This window comes from Manacus vitellinus, unplaced genomic scaffold, assembly GCF_001715985.3.
Source record: "Manacus vitellinus isolate BGI_N305 unplaced genomic scaffold, ASM171598v3 scaffold_50_pilon, whole genome shotgun sequence".
In the NCBI taxonomy this organism is placed as follows: domain Eukaryota; kingdom Metazoa; phylum Chordata; class Aves; order Passeriformes; family Pipridae; genus Manacus; species Manacus vitellinus.
In genome coordinates this window covers 5,573,123-5,598,030 of record NW_021940612.1, presented here as the reverse complement: position 1 = coordinate 5,598,030, position 24,908 = coordinate 5,573,123, and the positions used below count along the sequence as shown (strand labels likewise).

The 24,908-nt window shown below is 39.3% G+C and overlaps 1 protein-coding gene across 3 annotated transcripts in view; it reads left to right on the top strand.

The window, feature by feature from the left end:
• The window catches only part of GOLM1 (golgi membrane protein 1), a 36,503-nt gene extending 12,243 nt beyond the window's left edge, over window positions 1-24,260 (top strand). For 2 of the 3 annotated variants that reach the window (XM_018080948.2, XM_008934219.3), the window contains 7 exons: window positions 8,656-8,710; window positions 9,721-9,823; window positions 15,418-15,556; window positions 17,847-17,979; window positions 19,237-19,524; window positions 21,624-21,737; window positions 22,080-24,260. In XM_018080948.2, coding sequence (XP_017936437.1) covers window positions 8,656-8,710; window positions 9,721-9,823; window positions 15,418-15,556; window positions 17,847-17,979; window positions 19,237-19,524; window positions 21,624-21,737; window positions 22,080-22,141 — 894 coding nt within the window. In that variant the 3' untranslated portion in view covers window positions 22,142-24,260. The remainder of the gene's footprint in view (window positions 1-8,655; window positions 8,711-9,720; window positions 9,824-15,417; window positions 15,557-17,846; window positions 17,980-19,236; window positions 19,525-21,623; window positions 21,738-22,079) is intronic. The other variant, XM_018080949.2, reaches the window with a different exon arrangement.
• The last annotated feature ends 648 nt before the right edge of the window (window positions 24,261-24,908 follow it).

The following is a 24,908-nucleotide window of genomic DNA, read 5'->3' as shown; positions in this document are numbered from 1 at the left end:
GGATTCAAAATGGAGCAGAAAATGTTTGTGGCTAGGAGAGACATGGCAGGGTTGTTCTCCATCCACTGATGGCCTTCGAAGGCTGTCATCAAGTTGTAGTTCAGACTGGGCAGAAGGTAGTGCTCTTCATGCAGTTGTGTGACATCCATAATATGCAGTTTGCAGTGGGTCTGTGTAGGTTAAAAAACAACTGGATAACCTGGGACAAGCACCTGCCCCACCACCCAATACCAAGGTGTTTATTCTGTTTTGAAGCATTCCTCAGCTGCTGCTTGGAAAATACTGTGCTTTATGGCTGCCATGGAATTAATTTGGCATTCCAGTGTTAGAGATGGGATGCTGGGAAAGGTGGATTTTGGGGCCAGTCTAGTAGCCCATCCTTCTTCAGTGCTTTTCCCTCCATCACTGTAAAATACGGTTGTTCAGTAACGGAACAGTCTTTGAAGCTTTCTTTGAAACCCCAGGAGCTGATGCTTTAGGAAGCATAACATGAAAGTGGTGCATTGGACTAATTTCCTGTTTTCTGTGTTTTGTGCCTGGAGAAGTGCATGTCTGAGGAGCCTGAAGTGGTAGGATGAGTGTGTATGTGCCTGTGCACCATCATGTGTCAAATTCAAAATTTGCTTTTGTTGCAGCACATGAGCAAATATCCTGCACAGGTGCTGTTTGTTTTCCAACTCTTAATTTAACAGTAGAGGGTTGTGTTACTGGGAACCTGTGTATGTGTCAAAGTTGCCGTCAGCCAAGTTCTCATGGATCTATCCATTGTAATTTAGGAATTCCTCTGATATGGTGGCAGGGAAGAGAGGGAAAGTTTAGTTCTCCTCACTAATGGCCTTTATCTGAAGAAGCTGTCTAGGTTCAGAGGTTATTCCACAGAGTGATGTGGGATATAAGGAAAGATGGTTTCTGAGTGCTTTTTTGTTTGTGCGTGTCTGTATCTATGTATAAGTGTGTCTGAAATCCCTGGGTTTCGGCTCCATGGATTCCAGTGGAATCTGGGATTCCTGGGAGGCGAGTAATGAATTCAATCTTTCTGGTTATGGGAAGCTTGCTCCTTGAACTGAGCTTTATTTACTCCATAAAGATTAGCAGCAAGTATTTACCTATTCAGGAAGAATGAATGCAAATCCAAATCCTGAGTTTCTCAACTTGTTTTACAAGTGATGCAAACTGTATAACTAACTGGAGAGGTCTTTGAGTCATAAATGAGATTTGCTTAGTTCTTCTTGTTGTTCATAAAGAAAAATAAAAATGCTTTCAGCAGATGTGTAGGAATGAATGGTCTCTCTCAAACCCTCCAAGTTTTCAGGGAGAAATGGTGGTTTTTCTGGTTATAGAAGAAATTTGTATGCAAGGAGACTTTCACAATCTGGTCTCCTTAGCAAAAGCAACATTAAAATAATATTTGAGACCCATCTTAATTGCAGTTCATCTCTGCTCACTGTGTCTTATTACTCTGCTGATAAAATACAGAATAATTATGCCACTGATTTAGTTTCATACCAAACTGATACACCAATAAGGTACTTGCCCTGTTAAAGTCATTGTCAGTGGCAGTGCAGTAATCACTTCGAGTTAAATCTGCCTTCTTTTGAAGTAGAACTGTCTCTGGCTACTTAAAGGATGAGGGCATAAAAAGTAGGAGGTAATCTGAGCTGGAAATACCCTGTGGGCTCACCTTTCACTGAAGCAATGTAATTCTGGAAAACTGCGGTTGTAATTATTCTCTTAAGTCTGAGTATGTATAAAACACTACTGTCAGTTTGTTTTTAAAAAACCTGCTTGAAATTTTAAGGAGTAGTGTAGATTTAGGAAATGGCTTTTGGAAAGCTCTACAGAAATAGAATGAAGAGATCAAGAAATCTTACCTGAACACTTGATAACAACAGATAAGGAATCAGGAGTGCAAAAGGGTTGTTTACAATCTGTAAGCAATTTGCTAAAGAAGAATATTCTCTGTGGTTGTTATTTGGGACTTGTAGCTATTGGGATGTACACAGCCACAGCTGTCTCTTTGAAGAGCGTATCAGGACAACAATATATGTAATATCTCTTACCTTTAACTGAAAAAACATGCTTTTGCAGTTGATAATTTTCTTTGAATTTACAAAATTCTTCCCCAGCCTATATCTTGTTTTACTGAGGAGAGGGGCCAAGGTATGTATGTTCTCTGTGAAGCACATCACTGTCTTGTTGCTCAGTGTTTTTTAACACAGGCCACAGCTTCTCTCTGGTCCCCTCCCTCTGGGAAAATTTCAATTCCCGGCACAGTCTTCTGAGACAAAATACCTATTGGTATGGAAGGAGTCAACTCCACTGAAAAGGAATTACAGTAAATCAGCAGGGAGTGAGAAGAAAGCCTTCTGTGAAAAGGAAAAGGTGCCTATGTGTATTTTGTTTTGTGTTTTTTTTTTTCAAACCAAACAATCTTGCATATTCTAGTTTTGGAAAGGCTTTGAGGAACATTCCATACTTGCCATAACATGATATTGCTAAATTAGCAAAAGAAATCAGTCTGATTACTCATAACTGGTACAGCAGACCACCTCTGTTCAAAATGTATCTTCCACATGGTGGGGAGAAGCAAAATCATCATCCGAGACTTGCTGCACTGTAGGCACCCTGAGAGTGGGAATTTAGAGTATGTGTAGTTTAAGAGTTAACTAGTGGAATGTTTCTACCTCTTCATAGCAAAATGAATGGACAAAAAGAAACGCAGAAGGTACCTTGGATGTATCTGTACAAGTTTTATATTAAGAATCTTGTATCATAGGTTTTTGTTTTCCTTACGCTGCCTACTATTTGGGTTTTAGTTAAATATAACAATATCTTGAAATTCCTGTAGCTCTACAGGGCTTATTTTCTCCAATCTGTTTGCTAGTGCACTGCACGTGTAAAAGTAATTTCTTTTTAATATGTGTTAACTTCCCCTCTCTTCTGCTGAGAGTGTAAGAAATTGTTAATCTTGTAATTTTGGTGGTTTCTGCAGTTTTGAAGGCTGAACTACGCCGTGTCATGGTGCACATGTCTTTCATGACAAAAAAGGAGAGTCTAAATTGCTTGTAGCATAGGATGTGAAACAAGTTTGAGTCTCTGACCTTTGCCATGATCACTCTTTAAGAACAGAGCTGGTTTTTTGGGTTTGGGTTTTGTTGGCTGGGTGGGTTGTTCGTTTCTTTGGTTGGTTGGTTTTTTTGCTTGTTTGGAATTTTTTTTGTTGGTTTGGTGGGATTTTTTTATGTTTATTGAGGATGAGAAAAAGTCTACAATTTGTGAATGGAATTCAGTTCAGTGAAATATAGATTTACATGAACAATGTCTCCTCCATTTTGGGCTTGAAATTTGTTTTAAGTCTTGCTTCAATTGATGTGCCTCTACTAAAGTATACATGAGTGTGCAGCACCCAGGCCAACCTAAAGGAGAAATATTTCTTAGGAATCTTATTTATGAACTTTTTTTCCCACATACTAATATGTAGTTAGCCCTTAATATCTTGGCCTAGAATGAAAAATCCTTGTTGTGGCTCGTTGTCATGGTTTTAACCCTAGCTGGCAGCTAAATACTGTACAGTCACTTACTCAGTCCCCACACCTCTCCCTAGATTTTTGAAGAAAACACATGGCTTGAGATAAGAACAGTTGAGTAACTGAATCAAAATGAAATGATGATAGTAATGAAAAGGAGAGAGAGAGGAATAAAACCCAAGAGAAACAAGAGGTGCACGATACAATTGCTCAGCACCAGCTGACAAATGCCCATCCCATCCCCCAGCAGTGATCAATGCCTCCCGACCAACCCCCTCAGTTTATATACTGGATATGACATTCTGTGGTGTGGAGTATCTCTTTGGCCAGCTGTCCTGGCTGTGCTCCCTCCTGGCTTCTTATGCACCTGCTCACTGGTGCATTGACTCAGGGTAAGCACTACTTGGCAACAACTAAAGCATCGGTGTGTTACCAACATTATTTTGGTGCTAATACCATCATGGTGTTGGGGAGCAGTGGGAACATGTGAGATGGGTCTACTCTTTTTCTTTGCAGTAAGGACTTAAATCACTTCGAGTTAATTATGCCCTGCTTCTCCCTGATTAATTATAGATGTCTGTTTCTGCATATATAAATCTTAGCCTCCCATCTTGCTTTGTTCCCAGTTGGTTTTGTTCTTAGCAGGTGAGTTACTGATCCTGTGGCTCATCTTTGTCTCCTTTGTGCTATATTTGTAAGTTCAAAGCCCTTTTTTTCTTAAGTGTTAGTTTTAAAATCAGTGTTTACGCTCATCAGGTTCTTTGCTGTTTTAATTCTTTTTCCTGTTGCAGTATCTCATGCTTCTATATACAGCACCTGCAGTCAGTTAGAAAGCACATGTCAGTTCGGTGTACTTGGATTAGCTTGATTTATGATTGTAGCAAATGCTGAAGGAGTAATTGTAGTAATTCCTCCAAGGCATATATCTATGGAGAATACTGTGTAAGGTGTTAGTTGGATCAAATGCATGTACATAGTCCAGAGCATGTGCTCAAAACATAGGTTTTGAAATAATCTCCCTCATGTGTATTTCTGCATTATGTTTTTGGGTTTTTTTAAACAGTAACTTTATCTTGTGTTTCTTAAGTGGAATGTGACTAATGTAGACATGTTCTATGGTGAATAATAATGACAAAATCTCTGTCAGTTGTCATTAAAAAATTTGCCATACAGCTGGAGCAAGATTTTTCCCTCACTGCTGGTGGAAGTGTGACTTTTGATTTTTTGGTTTCTGAAGACTTGCTGTCCACAACATTGTCTTCAGTCAGGAGACTGATTTTTATCTCTGTGGCAATCACAGGGACTTTTGTGCAAGACATATTTGCAAATATAAGAAGCTGGTTCTATGTTTCAGAGTCACTCTGTCACAAAACATGAGATTTTGATGTGGTGATACAGTTATTTTCCAAAAGCTGGATTTTCTGGGGATGATAGCTATTGTTTTGTGGGCTAAATAAAGTTTAAAATGTGAGTTGCTTTCTAGAACTGAGTATTGCCATATGTCTGGTCAGTGCTTACCAGCAGTTTTCTTTCTTGACCTGCATAAAAACCCCAAAGAAAACAATGTTTGCTTAATTCACAGCCTTGACGTGAAGATTACTTAACACTGGAGCGACAGTCAGATTGGAAGCTGGCAGTTGCAATATGGTCCTATAAATTATTAAACAGTATTTCCTGCTCAAGTTAAACAGCTAACCGGATTTTTATTACTTTTTTCTTGGACTCTTGCCCACACATTCAGGGAGATAGGTGTGGCATTGCCAAAAGAAAGTTTTATATGCAATCCAGAAAGACCAAGACGCACTTTTTTCCCCTGTTGTGATTCAAAGAGCAAATACATGGCAAATAATTCTACTCACTTCAGCTAATCACAGTTATTATTGTCCAGATGTGCAAAATATTTGACACTTGTCTGTTTTGCTGTCACATAAGCACTCCTGGTATTTGGGAGTTTCATTTTAAGAAAAAACTCCACAACCAACAAAGCTCCACTCCAATAAAACCCCAACCAACCAACCAAAAAAAACCCCAAACCCAACAAACCAAAAAAACCAAAGCACAACAAACTGTAGGAACATAAAATTGCTACATCCTACTGATTTTCCTGGTCCGTTGACAGTTTCTAGTAATGGCCAATGCTGTATACCCTGTCATAGTTTGAAATTGGCCCCCCTTGAGAGTTTGGGGGCTCAGAGGTGATTGGGTGCCAGGGCAGTGTTCCCTGGAGAGCCAGTCACTGTCCATGTTGTTCACTTCTGCTCAAAATCATATCTCACAGCACCAGAAATGGTTGGCATTGCAGTCTTGGTTGTTATTTGCTGTTGGTGTCTGCTGGGTGTAGATGCACAAGGCCAGGGGGTGGCTGGGCTCCCTCTCTTCCCCTCCAGGGGGGAGAGTTAGAATTAGAGTCAGCATTTGGAGTGTGTGCTGTGAAGGAAGAGATTCACAGCACCTGAGGTAAGAGGGAGGAGGGTAGGCCTTCTTTCCCCCCCTGCAGCTGCGGGACGCTTGGGACAGTGCCCAACTGAACCGAGCTGCCTGTGGCCAAGGCTAGGGGGCTTTTTCCCCCCCCACTGCATTTAGGCTGGTGGGGGGTGGATTTTAAGGCTCAGCATTTTGACCAGAGCCAAGTGGACAGGCTGATAAATCAGCTTGGTGCTTGGGAGAAGAGTCCCAGGTGAAATTGGAGATGGGCCAAGAGCTTGAGAGTTGCCTGTCGAAGCTGACCAGAGGCAGCTGAGAACTGACGTGGAGGAATGAAGATTCTAGGATGTGGGTGCTTGATAAGCTGCACTGCAGCAGCCTATGAACCAAGGTGGGACACCGAGAGGGAGGAATCACCAGCAGCAGGAGAGCAAGGACTCAAAGCTATCTTCTTAGACCTCGTGAGGAGAGACTACAACAAACAACTGCTGGACTTGGTGAGGGGGGAGTGTTCAGGAGCCCAGAACACTCCCATGGCAGACTGTTACATATCAGCCTTAAAGGCTGCTCCTGGACTAAAGTTAAAGGAGGGGCTTGAAAGGACTGACTGATAGTAATGTAATATATATATATGTCGGGGTTGACAGAGAACCTGTCAGCAGTCTGGCAATTAGTGATGATAATTTTAACAACTTTTAGGAAATATTTACTGTAATGCCAGACAGAACAAACTTAATGCAGCCCAGACCAAAGGTCACCAATCAAAATGTGTATAGTGTCACCAATAGCATGTCACAGCATGGACAGTCTCTTCAGTGTCACCAATAAGAGTGTGTGCAGTGTCTACAGTTTTTTATGCTTGAGACTTTTGACCAATTGTACTGTGGCACGATAGTGTACAAAGAATATAAAAGAAACACTTGAGAGCAATAAACAGCTTCCTGTTCACCTTACACCTGGACTACGTCTGATACCTGTGTCGCTTTGGCAGTTCTGACATTATCAGCGACATATATATAGTTGCCTTTGGTTTGTATAGTATTTATTTGTGTAAATAAATGTATATATTTCCCCCTTCCCCTACAGAAGCCTCTGGCCTGAAAGTTTCTCTCCGATGTTAGGATACATTGTGATAAGGAGTGGGGGAAAGCTTGAAAATTGGATTTTTTTTGGATTTCTAACGTGGCTCAAACTGCCACAACCCTGAAGATGATAATCGTGGAACAACCTGGCTACATGGTTCATGCATTAACAAAACTTGGAATTCCATTGAAATATTAGCTTCCTTTCTCCAATAAACCATTAAAAGCAAATTCTTTTTTTGTTTACCTATAGGAAAGGAGAGGGAGATATATTGAACATATATGCTGTTATTAGTGTTACTTGGTTTTCATTTTCCTTTTTAACAAATGAGCAAGACCTTTGCTCTTGAGTTTTCACAGTGGTTTTCACATACCAGCTGTACATACAGAATGGTGTAGAAATACTTCGGTAACAGGGACTCTTTAAAGGGTCAACCAAAGACAAATCTGCTCTTCTGCTGGATGCTAGCCTGCCCACTCAGATTGATTGAACACTGCACTTCAGCTAATCAACTCTTATTACTGTAGTCTGTGTGAAAAAAGGCACTGATGATGTTGTCAGTGTTTCAGGGTGACTTGGGCAGACAGAATGGATGCTGCTGTTTCTTCGCAATTGGGTGGTGTGGACATATGTACACATCACTACTAGAGCAGAAACTTTGGGAAACTGGGGACTTGGTATATTCTGATCTGGGAGCCTTGAACACTGAGGTTTCCCAGGACAAGAATAATGAGGAAATAGGCACTGAATCCTAAGAAATATTCTCCTAAGACTGGACTGGATTGTTTCTGAAGAATAGGTGGGTTTCTTTCTTTTTGTAGTCTTAAGAACTCTTCTACACCACACTTGCTAAATGTTAAATATGAATTTGAGTTATCCTGGTATCTTGCTCACAGCAATTAATTTCATTTAGTCTTGATTTGGTTCTGTCAGTTTTCAGGTGTTGTGGGGCGTGTGTGTATATGAAATGGTAGATGAAGGTTGATGAAAGAATGGACAAAACATATTCCTATGTTGACTACCTCTTCAGAATGAGAGAGAGAGCAAAATGAGGGAATGGAAGAAGACCACTCCAGCACAAAAGCAGTGGAGATGATAGTTAGAAAAGGGATACAATGCAAGGGCTTCACGTTGCTTTTGTGAAGTTCCTTTATGCTCAATCATTAATGCTTTCATAGCTCATCTTTGCATGCCTGAATGCAGGTGTATTGATTCCTGAGTGAGAGGGTAATTAATAGTGAGCTGTACTATGCTGTATTCTTCTTCAAGAGATAAATACAGTAAATTTGACTGTGACTGCAGTCAATTAAAGAACAAGGAGATTAAAGTACAATAAAGCAGCAAGGAGTTTTAGTATCTTTAACTTTTAAATCCTTCCTCTTTACATCTGTGCATTAGTACGTTCCCCATGCCCCCTTTAGTGGGGAATCTGGGTTAAAATGAGTGTTTGCTCTTTGCAATAGTAGATCTGTAAAACAGCTAAAAGTTTTTGTTTGACTGTAACAGAGCACTTCACAAAAAACAGATCATTACAAGTGCTTTGATAGATGTTGTTTATAATATTAATAGTAATACAAGTCCTTTGCAGTTAAAACACTGTTTTTTGTTTTGCTTCTTTCAGGCATTACTGCTGAGAAACATCACAGTAAATGATCGACTGATTCAGAATCTACGAGGTATGTTGTAATATCCCTGTGCATCTCTCTCATGCTGTTTTTTAGGCCCTCTGTTTTTAAGCCTTGCATCTTTCTGAGGTCATCTGAGAACGCTGCCTTTCTTCAAGTCATGGGGATGGTGCAGGAGCTGCGATGACTTAGATACTTCTGCATAGTTCCAGTTAAGTGAGAACCATAGTGCCAGTGTGAGAATAATCTACCTCAATGGTAAAAGGATTTGTCCATGTAGTACTTCTGACTCTTACTATATAAAATAATACAGAATAAACCTAGATTAATGTATTTATTCTCTATTCTACCTTTTGCAGCATATTCTTGCATTTTTCCCTAGATGTTGGGTCATGCATTTTAGCTCTGGAGGAATTCACAAACGCCTATATTAAATAAGAAAACTCAGTCTAATTCATTTCTATTCATGTTGGTGCTTCAGAGCTGTGACTAGCAATGTATTCCTCAGGAGGTCTGGGAAATGAATTCTAAGTCCTATAAACAAGTAAATATGTTGTGTACCGCCTGCTGGTGCCCTCATGCAGAGCTTTCTATCAGGAAGAAAACTCTAAATTATAGGTGCCTCTGTTGTTTCTGTTTCTTATACAGGAACGTAGCTGTAAATTGCATATTATTTTGGGAAGCATTGTAGGCTTGTCTTTAGATGCTGATAAACATGAACACTGTTTCTTGCTGTGTTCTGACTGTGATTTCATAAACCTAAAGATTTTCTGGGCTGAAACCTAGCAGGGTTTGCAAATCAGAATATTCCTGATGAAGAAAAGTAGGTAAAAAGATATGTTACACTGTTTTTGCTAGTATATTTTGCTGAAAGGCTATTTTTGCCCAACCCTGAGAATCCTTGTTGAATAAATTCAATTTTATGCAAAATGTAGTTAGCATGACAGATGAATTAATTTAGTGTGCTTACTATTGATTTGTTGAGATTTCTGTTGTTGTATGTATAGGTATGTGTTTATTTGCGTGTATTTTACTATGTATTTTAATCCTGTTTTGATCAGAACACTTGAAAGAGTTACAGACAGAATATGGAAAGCTGCAGTTGGATGTTTATTGGTTTCAGAAGAACCAGACTAACCTTCAGAGGAAGTTCTCATATGACCTGTAAGTATGTGCTTTATAAAAGATGACTTCCCAAGCTGTAGGTGACTTGGTTATAACCTAGAGTATTCTTGTGTTAGCTATAGTACTGTTGGTAAATGTACGTTTTTAAGGAGAAAGTAACATCTGACACATCTTCTAAAATTGCTCACAGTTGTGAGAAGAGTGTAAACCTTGCAATCTTGGAATCTCAGTATCCACAGGCTTCTCCCACACTTCTTGATGTTCCTTCTATTGCAGGAGGTCTAAGGTAGGAGTATAATCACCTAAGAGTTGGGGGGGAAAACTAAAACATGAAGAGGCCAAACTCTGAAGAAGTTTGAATTCAGGTAGGGGAGTACCTGATGAGAAGCTGTATGTCACTGAGCTGCCGGAGATCTTGGGATATTTCTGGCACCATACTGATCAGACCATGTATTCTACATTACAGTTCATAGCTAGTCACATGGTTTTCTTGAGACATCCCACTGAATTATAAAGCATGGATAACTGAAAAAAAAGTACTTACCAGTATCCTTACCCTAAATACACATTTCTGGTATTTCTATGAATTTCTCCTGGGTTCTTTCTGTTCAATAATATTCTTGTTCCCTCTGCCTGCCTTCACATTCTATTGTATCTCTCCTCTGGTGTATAGACAAAAAAAGCAATAGAATTTGCTGTTTGCGTGTTCTCATAACGATTTTCCATCAAGAATATAACTGTTTTAGTGACAGGTATTTTTCCATTGTTTAGCCAGATTTTGTAGGAATCATGACTAAAAGCTGAACATGGCAATCAAAGAACTTGAATTCTGCAGGCTAAACTTGAAGTACCTATTTTCTTCCTTTTTTTTCCCCACCTTAGAATGAAGGATTATTATTACTTCTTTTGCAATGCTTACTGATTACCAGTTGGTTGTGACTTTTTTTTTTTTTTGGTTATTACTCATTTAATAATGATGACCCAGATGGATTGTATTAGCAGAGTTGTAATTTAAGACTTCTAACAGAAAAGTAGAAGGAAGTTGGCAACTTCAGTTTGTACCAACTTTTCATTAAGCCACATTGCCTATGTGTCTGTTAAGGTGCTTTTTCCTCTCTACGCTTGTTGCGTACCACACTTGTTAAGCACCATCTGTTTGCTGTTTAGTTAAATGGCAGACCTGGGACTCATGGAACCTCAGGTGCTAGTCAGTGAATCTGTTTGCTGGTGTCTTCCTTTTAAGTCTGAGATCAGCAAGAATTAATGGATCCTTAGGTACCTGTATGTGCTGTACAGTCATGCTCCACATGACAGGTGCATCTATGAAGCAATGGATTGATAACATGTGCAGAGAAGTGATACAAAGCAACTGTAGTGAGTCTGGCTTCTGAAAACTCATTTATTACCCGTATCTGGTGAAATGTTTTCATTGGTGAAATGTGTTCAGCTCTGTTGAGGAAATCACTGACAGAGCATCCCTGCTTGTGGTAGCGTACTAAAGGGAATCCCTCTTCATTTAATGGAAGGTCAGGGCTGGCTCAAGCTGAAGAGCTAAGCATGTTACATGAGTTTGCTTTTGTCAGGGTAGGTGTAGAGACAGATGTGATAAATCAGCCATGTGGGAGCTGCACAGGGACTCAGCTAGCTACCTCCAGTTGGTCCTGAGACAGGTGCACCATTTCCTGCAGTGTCTCCATGGGAGTCCATAAAGGCAGTTATCTCAGTCAAGGAGCTATGCTTTCTTCACTAGCTTTGCTGAATAATACCTAAATGTTTGTTTTCTGTTTCTAGATGTTTATTGTAACTATACAAGTGAGGAAAATAAACTTCGCACTCAAATTTTCGTGAAGTAATTTATAGCTTGGGTACTGTGCAGCATTCACACAGTTCTGTTAGGAACATATATAAATGTATTTTTAAGATGTTACTTGTTGTGTGCCTTTAGGGAGGATGTTGGAACACTGATATTTCATTGTTGTGTTTACTAGAATAAATAACTTTACATTGTGTTCTGGTAGTTGTAGAAATGGATATTCGATTGTACTTCGTTACGTATGTTCTTCTTTGCTAAATGCTCACTTAATGCTGTCACTTTAAATGCTTAGAAACAAGCTTTTCCCAATGCAATTATGGGCCTAGAAAAATAAAAATTATTAGATTCCAAACGTTAGTTTTAATGTCTGCCTTCCTCCTGTCAGCATTAGAAATAAACCGATATGTTGCCTCTCTGTTCGTCTGCCTTGCCAGGAGTGGGCATTAGACCTGATTATGTGCTTCTTTCTTTTACCTGGATTTGTATGGATGAAGGTTTACACCTTATGTATCAAGTACAGTTTACCCAGTGCAAAAGTGAAGAGAGTATTATTTGTATAATTGAAAGTGTTATAAAAAGATGACAGAAGTCAAATGCCTTTTTTTAACTGTACACGTTGTGGATCACTCTTTTTAAACATTCAGTTACTACTCTGTAGAAGGTAGTGGTAAAAACAGTTGTACATGTGGAATGCATAGGAACAAAGTCTATGAATTTAGAAAAAAAAAATCATTGTTTTTTCTTGTACCCAAGTCTTGAAGTTTCATCTTAGCATTTTTTTTTTGAGCAAGCTTAGTGTTTTCCATAAAGAAGTCTGCAGGAGCTATGTGAACTTGCTGGTGTTACGTGCAAAAGGAGTGCACTTTCCTCAGCAGTCAACTTCATGGGATAGCCTTGGTGCACACTGTGCCAAGTGCTGTCTGCTCGTGGTAGAGCTTCTTCAGCAAAGGCCGACTGGCACATTGACCCTTCTCTCCTGCGGCACCCAGAAAGAAACACTGGACTGATCTTTTAAATACATTTCAATATTCAGATGCATTTTGATTCCCAAGAGCTTTGTTTTTTATGTAATTACTTCTTTGGAAATTTTGCTACGTGTAAAAAGTCTGATTAATTAGTTTGGTATTTGCAGACCTGACAAGTGCAAGAGTGTGAGTGCATGAGCAATCTTTCTTGGCAGGTATGAAAGGAGCTAATGATATATGCTTCTGAAGAACAAAGGTACTCTGTTTCTCATGCTGGGGTTTGGCAAATCCAGCAGACCAGGAGGGGAGAGGCTGCACATCTGTCCCTGTGCATGCAGAGCACATCTGTACACGCCAGGTACGCAGGTTAACACAGACACATGAAGTAGGAGCACAGACAACACCAGTAGCATCCCTCTCCCCTGAGAGTGGCTGTCCACTAGTGCAAAATGTGCTGTGGGGTGGTCTGGTCAGTCTGTCAGATCTGAGTCTGTAGTTTAGGCTGTCTCCACCTTTGTGCCTCTGTGCTCCTTTGAGCTCATGGAGGTGGGTCTTGAATGGGCTGATGTCTCCTGTGATAGTCCTGGGAGCAGCTGGGGAGGGTATTACTTGGGCTCCTTTCTGTGTGTGCAGGTGATCTCTTTCGCCCAGAAATTTGCTCTATGTAATCTTGTGAGGGAGAAAACATGCCACAGAGACTGAATTTAAGAGCATTGGTTTTGCACATTTGAAATATGTCACGTTGATCGGATGAGACAGAAACTAGTGCTGTCCCTGTACTACAGTTTTTGTATGCACGAGTAGAGTATTCACATCTGCAGAAATCCCTTTTAAAAGAAGTGATTTCTGTTGCAGATAATAGATTTTAAACAGTGAGTATTTGTCACAGATGTTAATTGAACTTCATTTTCATTTGCAATGTGGGATGAAAGAGCATTTGTGGAAGGCTGCATTATCGCCAACTTTGGGTTGTCTGTATAGTGCATCTTATTTAAGCTTGCAAAGAGGTACAGGTAATTCTGATGTCCTTTAATTTCCTAGAAATTAATGAACGTGTGCATAAGTCAAGCCTATGTTGTTTTATTGTCCCTGATGTTCACCAACTTGGGAAGCACTGCTTATTTTGATGATTCTTAGCATTGGTATTAGCATTAGCAAAATCAAACTTTTGAACAATGGCTAGTGAAGAAGAGATGGTAATAAGGGTAATTAATTCGTCAGTTCATAGTGTAGCCATCTGCTACTGTTCTTCCTTTCTGGGAGTGAACTACAGAACAGATCTTTTGTTTTTGAAAAACAGGGGTGGAGAAGGGTGAGAGTGCAATAAAAATGAGTGCACGTACCCTGAGAATTCCTTTGGATTAGTTAGTAGCTTATTTGCAGCTTGAGAAACTGGAATGTGCCCGTCTGAGCCAGCTGCTGCTACACTGGGGGTATTAACACTTGCAATAACACTGGTCAGAGCCAGAATCAGAAGACATTTACCCGCCTTCTGTCCAAGTGAAAGGGAGGAGAAACTCGCAGTGTGTTGACCGTGGTGTTGTACAAAGGATGTTGAGAGAGATTTTGGATGCAGAAAGATGTGTTTGTAGGGTCTTAAGCTGACATAGTTACTTTTGAGTGGAAAAAACAAAGGAGAGATAGAAAGGAAAAAAGGTTTAAACCCTGCAATGAACTCTTTTGCTGCTATGACCAGCGGGGAAAAGAAACAGTGTGGTCCCCAGCCAAAATTCTTGATTGGGTAGGCTTTCCAGGGCAGTGGGTACTGACAATGATGGTGCTTTTTCGCCACATTTGCCTCTAATGTGATGCACTTCTCAGTGGGATCCACTTGATCACACTACTGCTCGTTCCTGTTTGCAGTGGGATCAAAGCATAGCTGGGGTCATGTGATGGCTAGTTTATAAGCCTTCTGTTTGTGTGTTACAGGGTAATACTTATCTGCTTTGTTACTCACTAGGTCTTGGTCTTGTTCTTCCTCTGATATAAACGGAAAGTTACAAGTTATGAAGAGAGCGGGGGAGAAAGGGTGATCTTGCTCCAGTTGCAGCACTTCCCCTGAGACACTGACATAGACAACACTCCTAGGGGCTTTGCACAGAATCTCCAGCACAACCACAGCAAGGGAAAAGACTGCCCTGGCAGCTTTAGGAAAAACACTGCAGCAACAGCCCAAGACTTACCTTGGAGTTATGGAGCTGTAAGGGAAGGGCAGGATGCAGAAATGCAAACAGAAGACTTCTGCTGTCACAAAGGTTAAGATTTTAATGGCACTGTGTAAATACTAAAAGTATGTAAAAGATACACTATGCTTGCATCTTAAGGGAATATCCTTTTGGAACTTGTATTAGCTACTGATGAACTCCATTTCTGTAATGTATGTCTTGCAGTGCTGCACTTTACTGAAATATTGAGAAAGGGTGTTCAGTTTGCTAACAGTAGATCAACAACCTGTTTTTTATTTCAATTAGTACTTTGCTGTTTCCTCTTCTTGGCTAAAATCAAAGTATGAATTTCTGTTATCATACTAGAAATGCTTCAAGGATCAAAATTACTTTAACTTAACTGAAATTGAGTGGTTCATGGAAGACACACACAAAAAAATCATGTAGCTTGTTGAGCTGGTCAGACAAAAGCCGTTTAAATTAATTTCTCCCAATAGAACTTGGACCACCTGCACTATGAGTTTGTCCTTAGGACTTAGGTTAACACTTTTCCCTACTGACTTCTCAAATGTAAGCCTAGATAATAGAACTAAGGAAATAATAACATGTTTAAAAAATATATAATTTTACAAAAGAACATTTCAGAAGAGTGTGGATGAAAGTTAACTGTCTTATTCATGTTTTCTGCAGGTCACAGTGCATCAACCAGATGAAAGAATTAAAAGAACAATGTGAAGAAAGGATAGATGAACTTACAAAAAAGGATAGTGATGTACCACAAATCAAAGAAAACAAAGAATTCTCTGAAGATTCAAAAAAATATAGCCAGGTATTGTTTGGATAATTTCTTGAAATTTTTTTTTTCCAATTCTCAAGTATTTCTCCACCTTTCTGCTGTCTCCAACTAACATTAGCCCAGCTCATTAAGTTTTGCTCTGCTTCAACATTTGTTAAATCTTTATGATCTATCGGAAATAGTGTGATTCCAAGGACAGCCCTTTAGTGAAGACATTTTTCCTAATATCCAATCTGAACTTCCTCTGGTGCAACTTGGGGCCATTTCCTGTGGTCCTGTCACTTGTTGCCTGGGAGAAGAAGCCACTCCCCACCTTGGTGCAACCTCCTTTCAGGGAGTTGTAGAAAGTGATGATGGAAGTGCAGCAACGAGCTGATGATGGCTGGGAGAGCATCAGATTCCCATGACCATGGAAGTAAGCAGATATCAGTTTGGAGCAATCAACTGTGGCTTCTTTGTCCCACTGAAGTTACTGATGCAGAGCCGCCAGGCAGGTAACCTCAAGCAGGCCTCATCGTATCTAAGCTTAACTTTTCTTTTTTTCTTTTTCCTCTCAAGTCTTTCTCTCTGATCATTCTCATAAATTCCTCTACAAACAGCTCCACTCTGCTCTTTCCCCACTGGCCCTGGCTTTGCACCCTCATTTGATGTTTTCTGAGATGACATTAGGGGGAAGAATAACCCTGTATGTCAGCACAGCTGGGGTCCTGACTGCTTGAGCAGTGACTGTGAAGGGGAGAGCCTGGGTGCTACAAGGGATGCCACATGAGCCAGTGGTGCAAGGTCAGCTGTGTATGGGGTTGCATTAGGAGTACGATGGCCACCCCATCTTTTTAAATCTCTTCAACCTCCATTCAACCCTAGAAATGTACTGTGCTGTAGCTGGACAATCACCATTCTCTACAGGCAGCTCCAGGTTCCCTTCATAGAGGATGGGTGTTTTCAAAGCCCTGGGTACATCCCTCAGTTCATCCTTCATTTTCACCAGGAACTAATGGTGAATTGTTAGTCAAATCCTGTGTTTCTCAAGAGGTCTGAGCTTTTCAGTCCTGAACACGTGGAGGAAACGAAATTTCAGTGCTGCAGTTTCTCAAGCCTCTTTGGAGGAAGAGCTCAGGCTGAAAGTGATGCACTGGGGAGATCCTGTTTTATTACAGAGATCCTTCTGAGCCAGTGTTAGACACACAACAGAGCATCAGGGTAGGAGGTGACAGAAGGATGGTGCATGACTCAAATGTAGTGAAGCAAATGCAAAAATTTAATAAAAAACTTAATAACCATTAATGACAACAACCAAAGCAATAATGATAATTATGATATTGAAACAAACAAATTTAATACAAACAAACAAACTCCCCTCCCTCGGCCCCCTACCAAAATACTTAATTCAGATAATCTGGGAGTCATTTATGGAGAGAGGTGGTAATATTATTGCTGTGAAAACATATGGGACTCACTTTCTTAATGGCATCCTCGAGCTCCCTGTTCCCTATGCTGTAGATAAGGGGATCCACTGGTGAAGACACCACCAAGCCACAGGACTGTCAAACACGAGATCTAGGGGATGGGGAGGAGATGGAAGGGAGCCTCAGGTATGCAAACAGGCCACCACTGACATACAGGGAGGCCATGGCCATGTGAGGAAGGCCAATGTGAGTAAAAGCAGTACATGGAATTTTAATTGCTAAATTGGAAGATCTTCAAGATCATGTATATGTTAGCCTTAATCTTTAAGTGGGTCAGATGCTGAGAGCAGTCTACTGCCAGAACTTAATACATTCTTAAGTAAGCTCTATGATATTAAACAGGTACTATTGTCTAGTTGGTAATTTATGTTTTCTTTTCTTAATCCTGCATTCAGCATAGTTACGGACCAGTTCCCATACAAGCCTTACGTAACTGAAGTCTTATTATGTCCAAACACAGTTTTCCTGCCCAACAGATTACTAATAGTAGTTAATGCCATCTGTTTTTTTGCTCTGCTGACCCTGAGGCAGTAGCAGGGTAACAGTGGATAAATGTGGGGTGTTACAGTTCTGTGACGCTCAGAGAATAATCGACAGCAGTGAGCTCATTCTTACCCGCAGATAAAGAAGGTCTGTTAAAATTCTCCTAATGTGTCATGCTGTTACATAGAAACATTACTGCATATTCAAAATTGTGTGGTACTTCCATCACCAATAAAAAATTTCAGTGCAAATATTTCCAAGTGTGTTGGGATTTTTTTCCCCCTACTGAATTCTTACCTCTGTTCCATTTCCCTTTCCAAATCCAGGAGCAGTTACATAGACCAATGCTTACCTTGTGTGCATTCACTTTATAGGTCAATATTCAACTGCCAGCCTTGAAGCAAACTGAGTTCAACAAGCACATTGACTTGGAACAGCAGAAACCCACTGAAGATGTACCTAAAGCAGTACCTACACTAAGACAGACAGACTTGATGAATGCTAAAGGTGAGATGGAAATCACTGTCTTACTAACAACTGATTAACAGTTGTAATTTAATTGAACATTTAAAAACATTTTTGTACACAAGATCAAGATGGAAAAAAGTGACACCAAGAGTCTGAACTTTAGGTAGTTTTCCAGCCTTGGAGAGGCACTACTGAAGCATTTTTATTGCTGGCATTTCTACTAGTTCAGTTTTGTTGTAATTGACATGTTGCATGTGAAAGAAAATATAAATATTTACAATTCTGGAGTCATATTTCTCATTTAATATGGAGAAAATACGCTACACTTTTGGAAAGCATGATTTTCAAGCACACTTAAAATCTGCCTGCTTAGAAAGTTTGACACATCCAGTCTGCTACTCCTCCCTAAGGAATAGCTGAAAGTTAGGCTTAAAACAAACACACGTACATGCTTCCCACTTGTCACTGAGCAAAATGCAAGTAAGGACAATAATACAGAGGAGATCTGGTTAGTTAACCTAATGGTTTAGTTAATGGTTTAGTGATTGCTTTTGGTACTAAATTTCAGAAACTGTTAATTTGAGTGGACCTTGTGTGTCCATCTTGCACAGTAGTGTGATAGAATTTCGATTCCCTACTTAGTTATTCTTATATGCTATCTTAAATTACAATCTTGTCCACATGCAACTCTCTAATTTTAGAGAGCTAGCAATTGAAGACAACATCTACATATAGTTTATTTGGGCAAATTTTATCTTTTTTAGTTACAAATGCAGATACACAGGAAAAAAGATAAGTTAATGTCTGCCAAAAAATGATAGCACTCCTGTACTTCTTCTTCATATTTAAAAATAAGAACTGCCGTGGTTTACCTGCAAAGCTGCCTATGTGACTGCTTTGTCTTGAGCTACTTTCAAATACAGAATCAATTTTATTGTTTGTAACAAAATATAATACACAGAAACCCGATGTTTATATAGCACACCGCAATTTTTATTTAAACTGCTTTATTTCACTTGCCCGAGTTATTAACCACACACCCCAAAATTTTACAGGATGTAGAAGCATGAATCTGATGATGGTAAACAAAGTCTCCTCCTTTAGCTGTTCCCAGTAGGAAAAACATGAATTATCTTCTTTTTATCTTTGGAACTGAGGCGGTTGAAAGATATTATTTCAGAGGAAAAACAAGAATTGAATGAGAAATATAAAGCATTACTTATTAAAGGTTTTTAACTTGTGCCATGACTGAAAGGCATTATTTTTTTCACTCAGAATAATTTTTATTGTTTTCAGAAAGAATAGATGGCCCAGCTGACATCAGAAAACAGGAGCCTAAGGCAGAAGAGGAGCAGCTTTTTAGTCAGTTGAAAAAACCACAAGATCCCCTCAAGGCTGCTGCAGGTCACAAGGAGATGCTACCTGAATCAGAGAAGGAGCCAAATCCATCTGGAAATGAAAAACACGTAGCTGGGCAAGATGTGTTACAGCCAGCACCAGAGCAGGCTGCCAGTGAGGAAGTTGAGAGGGAACAGCTCCTAAACTACGATGCTAAGCAGGACGACTTGTCCCTGGGAAAGGCTGGTTCGTAGCATGTTAAGAACAATATTGTTAAGAACAGTAAAGAAATGAAACTGTGGAATAGGGCATGATTTCTGCAACAGCAGTGGCAGCTGTCCAGATTTGACTACAAGTTTTCACAAAGGTCGGTGTGATATGGGAAAGGTGTCAGTCACCAGCAGTCTTCTGCAGTCCATGGGTAAAGACGGAGGCTTCTGTTTGTGCAACATGGAGCTGCCAGGCTGGGTTCCACAGCAGCCTTACTGGCTTTCTCTCCATTAGGCTGTACAAGGCATTTGGGGAAATTAGCCCCAGAATGTTTTGGTACTGGGGCTTTTTAAGAATAGGATGCATTTGAAAAGGATGAGGTGTTAACCATTCAAAGCACTGATGGATGAGTAGAGAGTTACTTATGCATGGATGTTTTGCAGTTAGCATTACCATTGACACTGTAAAAAGACTAGCTATCAGTATTTAAAAATAAGATATGACTAAAACTCTTACGACTTCAGGTTTCTGAAGTTTATTATTGTGAGTCTGCAAAACCATGGATCAGATGTTGTACAGGTGCTGGTTTCTGGCATCTACCATGTGGCCTTGAATCACATCTCCATGGCACGGAGCAGCAGAGTATTGATGTATCCAAACCTGACCAGTATCTAGACATCCCTCTGTCTTTCTAGAGGGATTTGGTCTCAGGTGGACTCAGTAGCCCAGAGTAATCAAAAGACAAAACCTTATGGCAGTCAGAGCAGGAACTGATGCCCACAAAAAATGCTGTGTATGGTTTTCTAGTAAAGACATTCTTAGAATCATGAGTTATGAGTTGTCTGAGTGTTAACATTGTTACTAACTTGGCAGGGATAAATAAACTAACAGCATTGATAAACTAGTATTTTTCCAACTGCTCCAAAAAGATGCTGGCCAGAGCAGGCTGCACCCCAAAGAGATGTAATTAAAAGTTACCTAAAATGCTGCCATTTTAACAGAAATAAATAGCAAAAAGATTAGGTTAAAAAAATCATCCAACAATTAGAGCAAAGAAAAGCTCTGCCATGCAGCCTGTGAAAAGTCTGCATTTCTGTGAGCAAAAAAGACTAGCGGTATGTTCTTCAGGCTGATTGTTCAACAAAAATACCATAATTACTGCACAGGTTCCTTGTAGCCAAAGGAGCCCTAAGGTAGAAATACTTCTTCAGTATTCTCTGCGCATTCTCTGTCTTTCAGGAAGAGCTGCTTCTGAAAGTTAGACAGCTTTAGGTCTGTAACTATAAAAATCTATTTGATGTGGTGGTCTGAATATGGACAACATAAGGCTTAAAGCTTAAATTTTCAAGCCTGTTTCTAAGCCACTTACTAACTGGAGGGCTGGGCTTAAGAATATTTTGAACCAGAAGCTCTAATCTATCTTGAGTGGAGTATGTTTATACCTCTTGTGGGATATACTTATACCTCTCTGCTGTTATGTTTTTTTCTGGCTGATTATTTGAAAAATAAGGACAGTCATTTGGCAGTCAGAAATAATGTTTCCATTTATTGTTGAGCTCTCTATCTAAAGAAATCTTAAGATAGTCAATAAAAGTTGCTTGAGATGAGTTAATGACTGAGTGAAGAAAATCTCTTCTAGGAAAGTACTTTTGTGTCAGGTTAGCACATAAACTACTCTCTTTTTTATGCTATATTCACAGCTTTTCCCTTGCGGGACAAAACAAGAAGGGCAGAAGCTGAGACGTTTTGGTGGTAGTGGCAATACATTTAAAAGCAATATCACAGTCAAGTTTTCAGCGTTGGCTTCAGCTTTTGCTCTTCCTTAGGCTGTCCCTTAATGTATTCTGAAATTGTTCAATGCTTTTTCTTTCTGTCCATCTGAGTGTTGGCTGAATTTTATCGCACTTTCCAAATACCAAAAGATTCTGGCTTTTATCTGGTTCTTTAGACAAGATTTACAGCAAAAGTTGCTGTGAAATTTAACATTCAAAAGGAAAAATAATATGAAAACTTACTCTGAACAGCAATTCATTCAGCAGCAAAGTAAATTACATGGATGATGATTACAGTCACTGTTTCTCTGTGCAATGACCCTATGGTGTAGCATAAAACTACTTCATTTTAAATCTTTTCAGAAAAACAGGAACATGAAGCAATGAACCAGGACAAGGATGTTGATTACAATTTAGATGAGAATGAAGCTGAATCAGAAACAGACAAGCAAGCAGCACTTGCAGGGATTGAAAATGGTAAAAAAAGAAAAAAAAACATTTAAAGCCAAATACCATGTGCTGAAAAATTTTAAGATGGTATTTTGCATGGTATTCTGTAGTAAGATATACCGAGCTAATTTCTGTTTTCTCTTTGAGCTTCCCCTCAGGTTGATAGTGTGACTTATTTTCTGTATAGCATCACTGAAGCTACTCTTTAATGGGGGGCATGAGGGTGTGGTATCTGTAACTTTACTATACAGTATTAAATAGTCTTTACAAAATTTCTCCTGTAGTTTTCTACATAGAAGAACTTTCTTTATGAAAAACTATCACTTCTGCCTGTTTAAGAGATTTCTTTACCTTTTTTATCCTCATTAGTTCAAAACCCTGAAGATATGAAGAACCACTTATCTGACCACGGTGAAGGAGGACAGTTGTGAACAAAGGAGGTTCATGATGCAACTTAGTCACCTCTTCATCTATATGCAGCAATGATGAGAGCAAAGTGATCTGAGAATGTTTTGATTACCTTCTCGAAGCTTGAATAACGGCCCAAATGAAGTAGTATCTTCCTGTGAAGTTTTGGTACTGTTTCAGTGGGGAAAAAAGCAATCTGAAATCTCTGGAGGCTTGTTAAAGCAGTTGACGTCTGCACTGACTCTCATTCCTACTGATTATAAAACTGAAATCAGCAAGCAATAAATGTAGTAACTTTGAAGTTGGCTATAGTCATACTACAGTAATGATATATGTGGATTGTTGGTACATGAACAACAGTCCTTGGCCAAGGATGGATCTCTCCCCTGAGCAATGCACAACAGAGAAATACCCAGCCTAGTTTTAAGAACTTAAGAGGAGCTAAGCCACTGAACATGGGAAGGATGAAAAACAGTCCATGCTGCAATCTACCCTTGTGCCTATTCTGGCACTTTTTTACTGCAACATAAATATACTCAGAAAACAGAATGATATATTTCACCTGGGCCTTCTGAATTAAGTTTCTAGTTTACACTGTCTGGGTGAGTTCTTAGCTTCAAGGTTAAAAAAAATAAAACAATTCTGAAAATAGTGCCTTCTTTTTAAGAGATTAGGCAGGAAGATTTTTCTGAAAGCTTTGTTGGACTCCTGTTCACAAGTTCAGTAATACAGTATGATTCAGTTACCACTAACTTGCCTAAGTTTAGCATAAAAATTCAAACTCACAAACTTTTTGTGACAGAAGCTCTCTGAAGTGGTGTGCTACCCTTTAGTCCACCCAACCACTATCTTGCGCTAAAATGTAGGAAGGCAAACAGTTGCTTTGTAGAACAGCAATCATCTCAGCTGTTCAATGTGAATATTCCTCTCTGCTGGACTTTTGAAGGAGGTAAACCAGACTAAGCATTTAGAAGATATGGCAGTGACTCCTACAGGTGAAGCTGTAGTCGTTGTAAAGTCCTGTGTTTATCACAATCTATCATCTTGTTAATTTTCTGTAGTCTTGTCTTTTCTGTAACTTGTTCAATGTAAACTAGAAACTAGTTTACTTGCAGTAACCTAGAAATATCCTCTACTTACTACTAGGGCACCCTTTATTGCAGTCCAACCTCCATGTCTGTAGCCAGCTGTTTTGCAGCATTTTTGTATTTGTGTCTGTTCCCAAGACTAACATCTGTGTTTAGAGCAGTCTTTGTGAGTATGAACCAACCTCTGTTTAGACAGCAGACAGCTGTGCCTAACTTGCCAACGAACAATTCCATTTAAGAAAATATAAATTTGTCTTTACTTTCCCTTTCATTTTGTAACTAACTCCTTTTGTGATGTGTCATTCCTCAGTGTACTACTTTACAACTCTTAAACCTTAAGATACCTAAATATGCAAGTGGAAGGTTGGCTTTTTTGTGTATAAAAAAAGTGTTAGTTCTCATCAAGTGAAGGTCAGAGCTTAAGTCAAATGCTGCCTATTAACCCCAAACACAGAAACACTTTTACTAATAGTTTTTCACCATCTAAGTCAGACAGGTCTAGGCCACTACAGTCAACACAGCAGGGAAAAACAAATGCTTGTAAGCAGAAGAGAAGAGGTATGAGCATCTGTTCTGGTATTGGGAAACTTGGATTATTGGCTTTTTTTTTTTTTTTTTTTGCAAATAATGGCATGTTTTAACATCAAAATGTTTACCCATATTCTGGATGATAAAATTATTTACCCATCTTCTCAGCATTTTCATAGGACTTTATCTGTAAACAGTTATGCCTCTCAGATTAAGTTGATCAGGAATTTAATATTGATTGCTAAAGAGCATATGTTCTACGAGTGTAAAATACACAGTGAAACGCTGTATTCAAGTTGAATTAATAGCTTTACCATTATCAAGTTAAGAATCCCAAAGAAAAACTACTTAGAGTAATTAGTATATTGCCAGAGAGTTCTTTTTTAAAACTGTTTTGGCTGTATTTCTGTATATCTTTGGGTTTCTCTGAGCCACCTGGACACTGTCCTCCATAAACAAGACCATCTTTGTACAAGGCACACTTGTAAACCTCTGAAAACCTGCATAAAAGCAATGTTCAAAAGCATGAAGGACTACAATTTTATTTGCAATGGCTTCAAGTGCTACAGGAATATAACTAGGGTGATATTACTTCTTTTCTGTGATCATCTTGGCATTAAATTAACACATCCTTGATTTTTTTTTTTTTAACTAAGCCTGAGCCCTTTTAAGTAAGCATTTTAAAATCAAAATTATCTTGTTTAGTGAGTATTTGCTTTCTTCTGTACAGTTCATCCACTTCTAATTTTAGTGAAAATGGGAAAGATGATTGTTACTCTTTTCTTAGTTCCATACGTGATGTAGTTCTCCCTTTACTGGCTGCTTGCTTTGGAGAAATATCAAAAACTGTCCTTGAGCTACTGTCATGTAGTTCAAGATTTTAACGACAAGAAAAATTTTTGTGATGGCCAGATGAATTCTCAGTGCTATTTTACATCTACATATTTTAGGCTTTGTATTCCTTTGGCAGCTACACAGAAGTATTCAGGTATATTAACCATGATGATAAGCAAACAAGTAATGTGATATGCAATCTCCTTAGCAGAGAAATTGGGAAAATCATGTCTTCAGGGCAGTACTTCTGCTTATTTCAAGAAGCTGCAAATTGCTGGCAGAGAAGTGGGTGTTCCACTTCAGAGGTTCCTCATTCTTTTCAAGCTCTGCCTCAGCAGTG